Source organism: Balaenoptera acutorostrata, chromosome 19 (assembly GCF_949987535.1).
Source record: "Balaenoptera acutorostrata chromosome 19, mBalAcu1.1, whole genome shotgun sequence".
Taxonomy (NCBI): domain Eukaryota; kingdom Metazoa; phylum Chordata; class Mammalia; order Artiodactyla; family Balaenopteridae; genus Balaenoptera; species Balaenoptera acutorostrata.
Genome location: NC_080082.1, coordinates 18,022,830 through 18,035,953, shown reverse-complemented (window position 1 = coordinate 18,035,953; position 13,124 = coordinate 18,022,830). Strand labels below are relative to the sequence as shown.

At 36.7% G+C, this 13,124-nt stretch overlaps 1 protein-coding gene across 2 annotated transcripts in view; it reads left to right on the top strand.

The window, feature by feature from the left end:
• SNTB2 (syntrophin beta 2) overlaps nt 1-13,124 on the top strand; it is a 110,162-nt gene that overhangs the window by 48,488 nt on the left and 48,550 nt on the right. For both annotated transcript variants that reach the window (XM_057533880.1, XM_057533882.1), the window contains exons 3-4: nt 5,130-5,340; nt 11,386-11,528. In XM_057533880.1, coding sequence (XP_057389863.1) covers nt 5,130-5,340; nt 11,386-11,528 — 354 coding nt within the window. The remainder of the gene's footprint in view (nt 1-5,129; nt 5,341-11,385; nt 11,529-13,124) is intronic.

The window sequence follows — 13,124 nt, the reverse complement described above, 5'->3', positions numbered from 1 at the left end:
GTCATCTTCACTTTGGCTGTTTCCCATGTAAAAGGTAAATTTTGGCTTTATGATGTATAAAACACCATGATTATTACTAAATTGAACACATAAGTTATGTCATAGACTTTACTAAGCAGAAGAAATAAGCAGGCTAAACTTAAGAATCCTATGCTTCTGTGGACCTAAACATGATCTGATTCATCTGATCAGAATGTATTGCATTTCTCAGGAAATCCTCAGTGGTCTGACCAGAGGCCAGAACTCTTCACACTGTAGCTGTCTCCTCCTCTCTCCTGTGGGCCCAAACAATGACTGGCAGACTGCCTCCGAACTTTTATTTGTAGAATTTTCATTTGAATTTGTCTTTTAAAACAGCAGTAGACGTTAGGAAACACTTTGTCCCCTTTATCAGCTCTAGGGGCTGCTTCTTCAAAGGCAGACTTCTGGATCCTAGAATCATTAGTCCTATTTTGGAGTTTATTTTCTGTTTCTTCTAATTTAATTTTCTATTTTACAATCACTTTTTAAGAAACACTGCAAAATTTCTCTTTTCATGAAAAATTGGTGATTCTGTCCTGGGAACTGTTTTATTTCCTATTTTCGTCTTTTTCCAGCCTAGTGGTCCCATGATCTTTTCCTGCTTAATCAGGTTAAGTTTATTTTATATCAGACTTATTTTCCTTTCTTTCAGTTATTAATAAGTAGGATCTTTAACATCGGGATTTTCAGAGTTTAAACTGTGGCAAAGGAGCTGTGTCTGAGAGACTCTCCCAGGAACTGTATGAGGTATAAAGGCTTTTTCAGAAGGTGAATGTTCTGTGTCTGGAGAAGGATGAACTGATTCCTGCCTTTAGCGCTAAGTAGGTCAGTAGGAGGAGTGAAAGAAATTTTTTGTCATGGTTTTGCAACAACTTTTAGCATGCGATTAAGGATGTTAAGCTGGTTACAGTGCCAAAGCAACCAGCTGGAAATAAATAGCCTCTGTAGAAAACAACTAGCCTGGTATAGGGTCTAAATTAAGGACATCACTGGCTCTTGCACTCAGTTTGGTGGAATGAGGGTGGATATGAATCTTCTTCTGGGTTGAGGGTGGGGCAGTCACTGGCCGCTGGGGGTGGGGAATGCTGAAACAGTCAGCCGGCCTCTTTATTTTAGCTGAGTGCTTTACTCCCACTTCCAGAGGTAACTGGTGCCTCCAGTTCCCCAGCCTCTTCAGGATTCTGCAACATGGATCGGCTTGGATTTGACTCTCCCCACTCTTCTTAGGTCTGCTCTGTCTGTTTGCCAGCTTCCAAAATTTTGTTGTAGTCACTCTTCTCCTCTTCTCCCTGAGCTTGTGGGATTATGCTTTTTAAAAATTCCCTTTAAAGTTTGGTGGTGACTTCTTAGATACAACACCAAAAGCACAGTACATAAAAGAAAAAATTCATAAGTTGAACTTCATTAAAATTAAAAACTTCTGCTCTGTAACAGACACTGTGTACTAGGCTTCTCCAGAGAAAGAAGCAACAGGATGGATAGATAGTTAAATAGATTTATTTATTTATTATAGGAATTAGCTCACGCAATTGTGGAGACCAAGAAGTCCCATGATCTGTTGTCTGCAGGCTGGAGAAACAGGAAAGCCAGTCTTATGATTCACCCTGAGTTCAAAGGCCCAAGAACCAGGAACACCAATGTGTGAGGGCAGGAGAAAAAGATGGTTGTCCAACTCAAGAGAGCAAACTTGCCCCCCCCTGCTTTTTTTTATTCTATTCATGCCCTCGGTGAATTGGATGATGTCCACCTGCATTGTCGAGGGCTATCTTCTTTACTCAGTCTACTGATGATGCAAATCTATTCCAGAAACACCCTCACAGACACCCCCAGAAATAATGTTTTACCAGCTACCTGGACATCCCTTAGCCCAGTCAAGTTAACACATAAAATTAACCGTCACACACTGTTAAGAGAACGAAAAGATAAGCTACAGACTGGGAGAAAATCTTTGTGAAATACATATCAGGTAAAGGACTGATATCCAAAATTTACAAAGAATTCCTAAAGCTCAACAATAAGAAAACAACCCAGTTTTAAAATGGACAACAGATCTGATCTGAACAGACACTTCACCAAAAAAGAACTACAGGGCAAATAAGCATATGAAAGGTGCTCAAATCATATGCCATTAGGGAATTGCAAATTAAAACAATGAGATACCACTATACACATATTAGAATGACCAAAATCCACCTGACAGTACCACGTGCTGGCAAAGATGTATAGTAACAGAAAGGCTTATTCATTGATGGTAGGAACGCAAAATGGTATGGCTACTTTGGAAGACAGTTTGGCAGTTTCTTACAAAGCTAAACGTAGTCTTACCATGTGACCCAGCAGTTGTGCTCCTTGGTATTTACCCAGAGGAGTCAAAAACTTACGTCCACACAAAAACCTACACACAAATGCTTTAATCGTAATTGCCAAAACTTGAAAACAACCAAGAGGTCCTTCAGTAAATAGGTGAATGGATAAACAAACTGTGGTTCATCCAGACAGTAGAATATTATTCAGTGATAAAAAGAAGTGAGCTGTCAAGCCACAGAAGACATGGAGGAACCTTAAATGCATATTGCTAAGTGAAAGAAGCCAGTCTGAAAAGCTTATGTACTGTATGATTCCTTGGAAACAGTAAAAGGATCAGCAGTTGCCAGGAGTTCAGAGCCAGGGAGTGAGTGTAATATACTATTTTAAATCTTCCCATAATAAATGTATAACTATTTTTCTTTTAGAAAATATAATCATTTTTTTAGCCAACAAATATTTATGTTAAGGACCATGACGGCAACAATTGATATAGTGGAAAATAACATTGAAAAGAAAAAACATTATAAAGTAATATAGAGGACTAAATAAAGGTCAACATGAATGTTAAGCTATTTGTCAGAAATCTCTTTTCTTCTTCTACTTTTGCTGAGCTTTTAGGATGGAGGTGTTCCTCCTGACTAGGAGTGGGTCCTCCTGGTGAGCTCTGTGTAGTCTCATCCTTCTTGGGTCCAATTAAACCTCCCCAGGCCATTTCTCTATTGTAATCCATCTTACATCCCACCATAAAATTATTATTATTATTATTTTTTTTTTTTTGGCCACACCAAGTGGCTTGTGGGATATATATATATCACATTTTGTTTATCCATTCCATCAATGGACATTTGGGTTGTTTCCACCTTTTGGTTATTGTGAATGATACCTCTGTGAACCTAGGTGTACAGATATCTCATAAAATTATTTTTAATTCATTGTTTTGATCATATCGTTCCCTTGTTGAGAATCCTCAGTGATTCCATGTTGCTTACCAATTAATATTCAGACTTAACCTGCTATTCAAAACCCTCTAAATTTTAATCCCAAGCTACTTCTCACTGTATTTAGCTATAGGATAGGAAATCAAATAAATTCATCTGAACTGTAACTAAAACAGAAAGCAGGATAGCTTATGACTTGCTGTCTAAAGATACTTCAGGTGTGGGCTTTGTGAAGTGTTTTGGCTGGTCACAGATCTTATTTTATGTTTTGACTATTTTCTAGAACTTTCTGGCCTACTTGGCTATTGCCCTAGAACTGTGAAGGCATATAAAACATGGATAGACTGGTGGCTAGACCTTCAGGTAGCTAGAAGGGTAAGTCTAGTGGGAGGGCATTGAGTGGGTAAGTAGGTAGGTACCAGGTAGATGTGTTTATAAATTGTCTCACAGCATGACACCAGCTTGGTAAGTGTGCCCCAGAGGTGTAGAGGCCTCCATTGCAGTCCTGCTTTGCTACTACCATCTTGGGAGTGCCTTTTTTAGCCAGGAACTTTGTGGTAGTCATCACAGTTCTTTATAGAAGTAGTTTTTGTAACCTGTAATTGTGTATTGGTTAATTATAAATTTTCTGCCTTCCCCATTAGATGATAGTCCCAGTGAGAGTAGAGACTAGTTTTTTTGCCTATCTTTTTCACTGCTGTATCTCTAACACAGTGTCAAGCATAGTATCTGGCATACAGTAGGTTCTCAATAAATGTTTATTTAAGAAAGGGTGGACTGACCAGAGTTCAAATGAGAATGAATATTTGCCATATTAAGTATGACAAATTAAAATTTGGAATTGTAAAGGAATTTCTAAACAGGACAAAAGAGAGGGATGCAAACTTCAAGGCAGAAATGCTAGTGTACATGTAAACTGGTCATCTTTGACAGGTGGTGTGGGATCTGGTGACAGTGCTGCAAGGAAGCAAAAACTATCTTCAGAAAGATGAAAGAATAAAAAGATCTCTCCTTGGTCAGTGGCAGTTTGTCAGTTTCCAGCCTACCAAATTATTTTTCCATTTTAAAAGATATGTATGTTCACTGTTAGAACACAGCAGTGTATATATGTTAGTCATTTATTGAATGATTTTTAAAATTCATCTTGGCAAAAACTTTGATCAAAACACAAAATAGTACCCAACAAATTGCTTTATAAGGAATTTGTTGAGTGTACTTTTTAAAAAATTTACATAATTCCTAAAAGTTACTTTTGAAGTATAGATTGTTCACAGTTGAGTATTAACAAATAATAGTCATAGAGTTGAAGATCTCTTAACTATTCTTCTACCATGACTCAGTGGATGATTTAATCATATAATGTTACCCAGACCCTCAAAAACAATTTCAAATTTTCGTAAAGAGTCATTCTTCAGCTATTTTCTTTATTTCACACAGTGGAAATTTCAGTTCACTGTTTGGCAGTAGGTTCTATATACCTAGCAATACTGTATACCAGAGTTTTCTAAGTATTTAAAAAAATATTAGTTCTTTCTTTACAATGTGCCTATGAGATTCAGCAAGCACACTTTCCATTTCTTTGACATGGAAATTAAGGCAAAGTGCAGTGTTCTACTACAGACTCTACAGTAGGTTCCCTTATTTTAGATCATTACGTTAATACTGAAACAACAGACCCAGCAGTTAGTCTTTCCGATGATGATCTTTCCACATGTGGATTTCTCTGGAATTGGACCCTAAAGAATTAAGAGAAAGTATTTATATTCTGGAATGTAAAAGTAGATTTTCAGTTGTGTATGTTAAACCGTGGCAGGTTTGATGGCTTCTGATCTAGCTCACTTTTTTTTTTCTTTTTCCACACAGATTGATAGAGCTACATTCTCCTGATAGCAGGAACACGTTGATCCTGCGTTGCAAGGATACAGCCACAGCACACTCCTGGTTCGTAGCTATCCACACCAACATAATGGCTCTCCTCCCACAGGTGTTGGCTGAACTCAATGCCATGCTTGGTGCAACCAGTACAGCAGGAGGCAGCAAGGAGGTTAAACACATTGCCTGGCTGGCAGAACAGGTAGGCTGGGAGGCAGGGCAGGGTCTCACCGGGTCACTACTCAGAGCCAGGATGGTTCCCCCATTTCGTATGTCTGTAATGTTTATCATGCAGTCAGGCCCTGGATGTCTAACTTGCAGATCTTTTGTTAGTCTTTTGTTTCTCCTCCCCTAGTGTTTAGTTGTTTGCTGCTAATTATCACCTCCACCAGAAGAACTGACTGTCATGATAATCATCATCATAACATAACTAAAAAGGGGTTCTTAGTAACATCTGTATCCTTAATGACTGAAGATAATTTTCACGGTTTTAGAATAGGATCAGCAAACTTCTTCTGCAAAGGGCTATTAGTGCTACAACTACTTGACTCTGCCATTATAGCAAGAAAACAGTCATAGACAATATGAACATGAATAGATGTGACTGTGTTTCAATAAAACTTTATTTACAAAAAGAGGTAGTGGGCTGTATTTGGCCCACAAGTCATAGTTTCCCAATTCCTGTACTAGTCTACTGACAGAGTTTCAGGGACAACAGGCTTAATCCCCTGGTCTGGGAAAATTATAAAATATACAAAACACTTTACAAGCCATTAAACACGTGTAGTTGTCGTCTACAACTGAAAAATGAAAAGAGGAGAAACAAGAAAACCTAAGTAGATGTTGGGTAAAGGGAAAGGAAGGATATAATCCAAGTTAGTTTAGATCCAAATTTGGCAAAAGGGAGACTAAAAGTTCTACATGATGTTACAATACATCCTTTTTCTTTCTGGGCCTTCACTGTCAGCTGGGCCAGAGGGAGTTGAAAACAGAAGACAGAATAGGGATTCAGAGATGAGTGTTCAAGTGCTAGCTCTGTTTTTCACTGGTTTTAGATCTTTTTAAAAGTGCCTTCATATCTTTGCATCCTAGTTCCTTCGTGTGTGCAAGGGAGCAGGGATTGCATCAGTATCAGCCCAGGCAGGTTTTGTTCTTTTGCGTTGTTGTTTTGTTTTAAATACAGTTTCCCAGGTCTGGCTTCTCATGTTCCCCATCAAGAGTTCACATTTGGTAGACCGATGGTGGGGCCTGGAAATCTCATTTGACTCCCCAGGTGATTGTGTAGTGGATTTTGGACTCCACTGATTTAGTATTTTTTCAGCCGTGAAATTTTACGAACATTCCAAATAATGATTCTAATACATTAGAACACAGAATTAGTACTGTGATGATTTCTAGGAGGCATAATTAGAATAACTAAGCAGAAGAAACTAATGAAAATCATGGTATAAGTATTTACGACTTTGAAAGTTTTAGTCTTTTAGTTGTGTTTATCATTGTTTCTATATTTTTATATGCTGGTTGAAAAACTCAATTGAGTGGTAATTGTTCTGTGCTTTCAGGAATGTTAGAAATCTTCATGATTTTAAAAAGGTAATACATTCACATAGTTCAAAGGTCAGAATAAAAAGTTAATAGGTGATGTCTTACTCTCCTTCTGGTCCCCCAGCCACCTAATTCCTACCCCTTTGCGCCCAGAGAAGTAATCACTTTCATTCCTTTCTACTGAGTCTTTTGAGAGTTTCTTTATGCAAATAAAAGCAATTATGAATATATATTCTTCTTTTTCTCTTTTATAAAAGAAGATGGCATATTTGCACACTACTTTATACCTTGCTGGTTTCTTTCATTAAGCAATATATCCTGGAGATCTTTCCATATCAAAGCACAGAGAGCATTCTTTTTTACAACTGTATAGTTTTCCATTGTGTGGCTGTAGTTAAATAAGCACACCCCCCAGTTTTGTTGTCATAATCTTTTGCCATTACAAAGAATGCTATAATGAATAACCTTGTAGTTTTTCCTTTCACACATGTGCTTTCCAAACTCTTTGGTTCTTGAGTTCAGATAGATCAGATAACAAGGGAACACATTATCTGAATGTATTTAGTTCTTAAGTTTCTAGTAGTGAGCAGTAAAACTTTGGTTAGAAAGGGGTTTATCCAAAGTTTTACATCATTTCCTGAGCTTTGATTGTTAGTTCATAGAACAGGGGATATTTCTATACCTGTAGGATAAATCCCAGAAGCACAGGTTCAAAGGGTATATTAGTAATCTATCTCTATAAAACAAATTACCCCCAAGAGTTAGTGACTTTGAAATAACATTTACCTCCCACAGTTTCTAAGGATCAGGAATCTGGTAGCAGTTTAGCTGCCTGGTTCTGGCCTGGGACGCTTCATGAAGTTGCAGTCAAGCTGTCAGCAAGGGTGGCAGTCATCTGAGGGCTTGACTGGGTTGGCAGGTCCACTTCCAACAGGATTCATTTATATAGCTGTTGGTAGGAGGTCTCAGTTTCTTACTGCTTGTTGGCAGAAGTCCTCAGTTCCTTTCTATGCAGGCCTTTCCACAAGATTGGCTGAGTGTCCTCGAGACATGGCTGTGGGTTTTTGTCAGAGCAAGTGATCTGACAGAGAGAACAAGATGGAAGCCACAATACCTTTTATGACCTAGTCTCTTCTCTATTCTTTTCATTAGAAGTGAGTTACTAAGTCCAGTCTATACCCCAGGGCTCCGGCTCTTAAAGGGAAGAATGGTAAAGAATTTGTGGACATCTTTTTAAACTACCACAAAAAGTATATGCATTTGTAATTTTGATAAATATTGCCAAATTTACCTTCCATCAAGATTGAACTAATTTAAATTCCCACCAGCAACGTATGAGGGTTGCCAGACCTTTAAAGTGAACTTAATTTGGTCTATGCTACATACAGACAAGTAGAAAGGAGAAAGGAGAAAAATAAAGCCACAAATTCATCACAGTCTGCCCTTTATGGACTGTATTTATGTGTGTGTTTCCTCCACTCAGTTGTGAGCTCTTGGAAGATAGGAGCACATTTTTCCCAAATCTGTAGCCCCCAGAGAACTTAGCCTAATGCTTTGTAAATAGTAGATGTTCACTAATTTTTTCCCTTGTCTACATATATACATGCAAAAAGCAAGCAAACAAGTCATTAATTATAAAATACTGTCCAAGAACACAAGCTCAGGGTTGGAAAATAATACTAAGTCAAAAAGTTTCAACTTCTTTAAAAATAGTATCACGGAACTAATCCAAAGTGCTGTTTCTAAACTATTCATGATTTTTACTTTTTCCAAGTAGTTGTTTGGGTTACCCAAATCAAATACACTTAGAATAAGTTGTTCAAGCAAGACTGGATACCATTTCTCAGAGGTATTGTAATGAACTTACATATCTGATAAGAGTTGCCTTTTTTAACGGTAAGATTGTTTAATTCTATGAGTATGAAAATGGTCAGGATAATTTTAGATCATGTAATCTTTTTAAAATAGGTAAGCATTTCTTTTAGCAATAGATGTGTTTCCTGAAAAGCTTGCATATGAATGAAACTGTTTCAGTTGTAAAGAAAAGATAGTTATCATTTATTTAACTTTAAATGATCTCTCCTTAACTTATCTGTTTGTTATTTCACATTGTCATAAATTGAGTTTGCTTAAAATAGGGAAAACCTATGCTACAGATGTTTGGTAACCAATAGATAATCTGTTCTGTGCAAGGCACTTCTATCTCTTTACTGATACTTATTTTTATGTGACTGATAGTTTACTTTTTAGTTGGTTATATTCTTAAGAGGGAATCTTCTTTAAGTCCAACAAATGAGGGGACATACGTTACCTACGAAATAAGTATTTTTAAGCATTTGAGTGTTGGTAGAAAAGCCAAGACAGGCAAACAAAGCTTTGTTTTCACAGTTCCTACCTTGTCCCTGGTTATTCTCAAACTGTGTAAAGACTCAAATTAGGAACATATACACTAAATCAGGATTAGTGGAACAATTTATTTTTTGCTCTCTGTTTTCTATTGTAATAATAAAATATGTAAATAGGAGAAGTACATCACCTCTTAAAAAGATTTGTGGGATGAAGAGATTTAGGGAATGAATAATAACTATTATTAATTTTTCATCTTTAGTGCTATTCAACTCTAGTTATTAGAAAATAAAATTTGGAGAAGGCTATTGTTTGGCCAGGTGTATGCATGTGTGGTTACTGAAACACAAGCAAACCAGAACCCTAACTTTAGTATCCCTTTTTTCTCTGGCCAAAAACTCGATAGTGGGGAAAAAAAACACCTCAGTAGTGGAGTCCCAAGGCTGCTTGTACTGATATCACAACCAAAAACACATACTACATACAGCAGGCGGCATTTTGATTCCAGTGAAAGCAAACATTATCCTTATAAGTTAAGGCAAATAGGCAACAGAATGACTTAAACTGAGGTTTTATTTTTCTCCAATGGCAAGTAGAAGAGGGAAAAGATATTCTCCAAAAACTAAGGACTCAAAAGAGCTAAAGAATAAACACTTTTTAAAAATTGTTAATTGAAAAAAAAGTTCTCTGTCTTGAAATTGCATATGGCTTGTATTGGCATTAGCAGTTTTCCTTTCTCTTCTTTGGGAAGAAATACATTTAATTTAGGTTTTCTAAATGCATATACTCTGATCTAGTGTTCAAAATCTCTCTTATAACTTAGCAAAAAAAATTAATTAAAAAAATCAGATAGTCATTTTATCCCTTTGGGAAGATACATTTTTACATTATTTTCCCTATGAAATATTATCCATAACAATCTCAGAGACAAAGACTTAGTAGTGCACATAAACTAGAAATCCCTTCGGGGTATCTATCACCCCAAAATTTAAGAATCCAGGAGAACCTCTTTACAGCTGATACTCTCCCTCCAGACATTACTCTAGACTAATATAGAGTCTTAGAAAACTTGGGTTCACTGGTAAGGAAAGTATTAATTATTTCTACCATACTTTGCTTGAATTCTCAGGGTTGAGTCATATATTTTGTGCTTTCAGCACAGGGTCAAACATGGGTAGCTTCACTGGCTGGAATTCATTTCCCCTTCCTGGAATCAGCTCATGGCTCTAGCTAGGAGAAAAGCGTCCCAGTGGTAGATGTTATAGCACAGAACCGAACCACTCAGGTCACTTTTCAGATTATAGATGTATTCTTAAGGTGCCCTGACATGTTCAAATTACCTTCAGAAGTCATTAAGGAAGAGAAAATAAAAAGCAGATCTGAAGACAAGTAAGAGACAAGTGATTCATCAATTTAAATTCACCTTGAAGCCATCAGTGATAGTGAGCAGAAAAGATGAGGGTTAAAATACTCTGTTGTTAAGCGTTCCCTGCTCAAAGGTCTCATCTTATGAAGGCAAACATTTTGATGATACCAGGCCTTTTCTTGAACATAGTCTTTTGTTTTTTAGTCTTGGATCCTTGACAATATGTATAAGTAGTGGTTGTTTTCCTACATTTTTAAACCATCATAGAGATAACTGAGCTTTATGCAATTAAATGCAATGGTACACTTGAAACTGAAACATAAACTTCCTGAACTATAATGGGGAACTCTGTGACAATAGTTTATATCAGTGTTTTCCAAAATACAGCATAGTTGGTCATATCGGCATTTAAAAAAGATAAAATAGAAATTAGCAGAGTACGTTGCACAAAGTATAGGAATTGTGTTGTTTTGGAAATTTTTAAATTCAGTATTTATATGTATGTGTTGAGTTGCAGTGTAAAATGTATTTCTTATTGTAGGTCTTGATCAAAAATATTTGAAAAACAATGATGTTTATATTATACAGCCTCATTTGGTAATAGTTTCTATCCTGTACTTAGAAGATGTTACTCCCACATCAGACATATTAAAACTATTATCATTTTGAACAGAGTACTATGTATTTAATTAGAATTGGTGATAATTAGTTATTGTGGAATAGGGAAAAAACTGTGTCATATCATTAGAAAATGTCTGTAACTCACTCAGGGAGAGCTTTCTCAAACTACACAATCCACCTCACACCTCCCAGTGGAGAATCCCTGCCAGTGGGAAGGAAGGAACCTGATGGGATGTTTCCTTTTCCTCACATCTGTTAGGAAGGGGAAGCAGAATAGAGACCCACTATCTTAGGCCGTCACTGAAGGAACTTTTACAGTTACAGATCACTATAGTTAGCTCTACTTTCTGGATTTCACCACTGTAACAGGCAAAACTAGATGGTGGAAGACAACAGTGGAGACCTGTCCTCATGGCTGTGACTGAGAAGGATTTGCTGCTTTATGACTGTATGCCGTGGACAAGGGATGCCTGGGCATCACCGTGTCATAGCTACCCTCTTGTTGCCACAAGGTAAGACTAAAGACAAAAAAATAAAATGTCTATCCTCCTCTAAATCTACTAAAGAATTTTAAAATGAATTCTATTATCTTTTAGGTGGCTAAAATAGCATTTAAGTAGCTGATGTAGTTGATTTAGACAAAAACCTTTCTTTCACAACCTTATTATTTTGCAGCTCCTAGCTCAAAATAAATGGTTTCTGTCACTAGTATTTTTGTGTGTATTTTTTAAGTTGTTGAAGCAGCTTCCTAACTGCTCTTTTCAAGACTTGCTTAGTCATGAAGATAAGTAAATAGTGTTTTTTTTTTCCTATACTTTATTGACTGTGACTAGAAAACCACTGAAATTGTGGCAGCATTTTGACTGAGTGATGAAATCATTTAAACAAGACTGTGGTACTGTGGATAAACCACACAACTCAACCAAAACATTCTTCAACTTCTCTTTCTAGTATAAGAGTACATAATTTTGATTCCATCAAATAAACATTTATTTGACCTGAAGCAACAGGATGTTTCTAGCATGTCCAATGTGAGGAGTTGGAAGGGAAAAAAATAGAGAAATGTAGATTTGGGGGCCAAGATGTCTTAAGAAATAACTAGAAAGTAGTTATCTAGTGTGAAACTAGAAAACATGTTCACATTCGGTGTTATTTGGGCTTAAAAAAGAATCAGGTTTTGATCTAGCTCAAAAACTACACATTAAAAGGGAGCCCCACAGAAAATACTTGGTAGTCAGAAAGGCTAAATGGTGGAGCCATCTGGTATGTCCCACGGGCAACAGTATGGGGGCTCCTGCTTTCAGCAGACAGAGTCACGTGAGGCAGAGTATTCTTCTATTCCAGGAAGGCTTCTATGTTATGTAGGATTTCCTTCAATTTGCCAAGTTCCCTTACATATATCACTCTTTTTGTAAAAATATAATTTTCACATAGCTTTTCAGGAGTTTCTGTGTAATTTAGAGCTGGAGCCCTTAGATCACAGAATAGAGATAAAGGATTTATTGAGCCCCAGAGTTCGGGAAGTGTGCCCTCATTAATTCCTTCAGGACATAATGATCCTTCAGAAAGACTGAATTTGGGACTTCCCTGGCGGTCCAGTGGTTAAGACTTCGACTTCCAATACAGGGGGTGCGGGTTTGATCCCTAGTTGGGGAACTAGGATCCCACATGCCTCACGGCCAAAAAACCAAAACATAAAACAGAAGCAATATTGTAACAAATTCAATAAAGATTTTTAAAAAATGATCCACATCAAAAAAAAAAAGAAAAAGACTGAATTTAACCATCAGTTTCTCTGGTTTTATTTATTTATTTTTAAAATTCTCACTAAATTATAACCTCCTTGAGGTCAAGAACTATGACTTAGCTCAGCATTTCCCATAATGCTTCGTGTATAGTAGGCCTTCAATAAATCTTAGTTGAGATAAATTCTCTTACTTAAATTACAGTTTCTCTGTCTTAGTTATATTGGGAGCATGACAGGAATTATAACAAAACATGTAGACATGTCTCAGTAGATATAATTAGAGCAATTAAATTTATATTTTTAAAGAGTTAGAGCTTATGAATATGACTGTCCAGATCTCTTAAGCTTAAATTTTATGGAA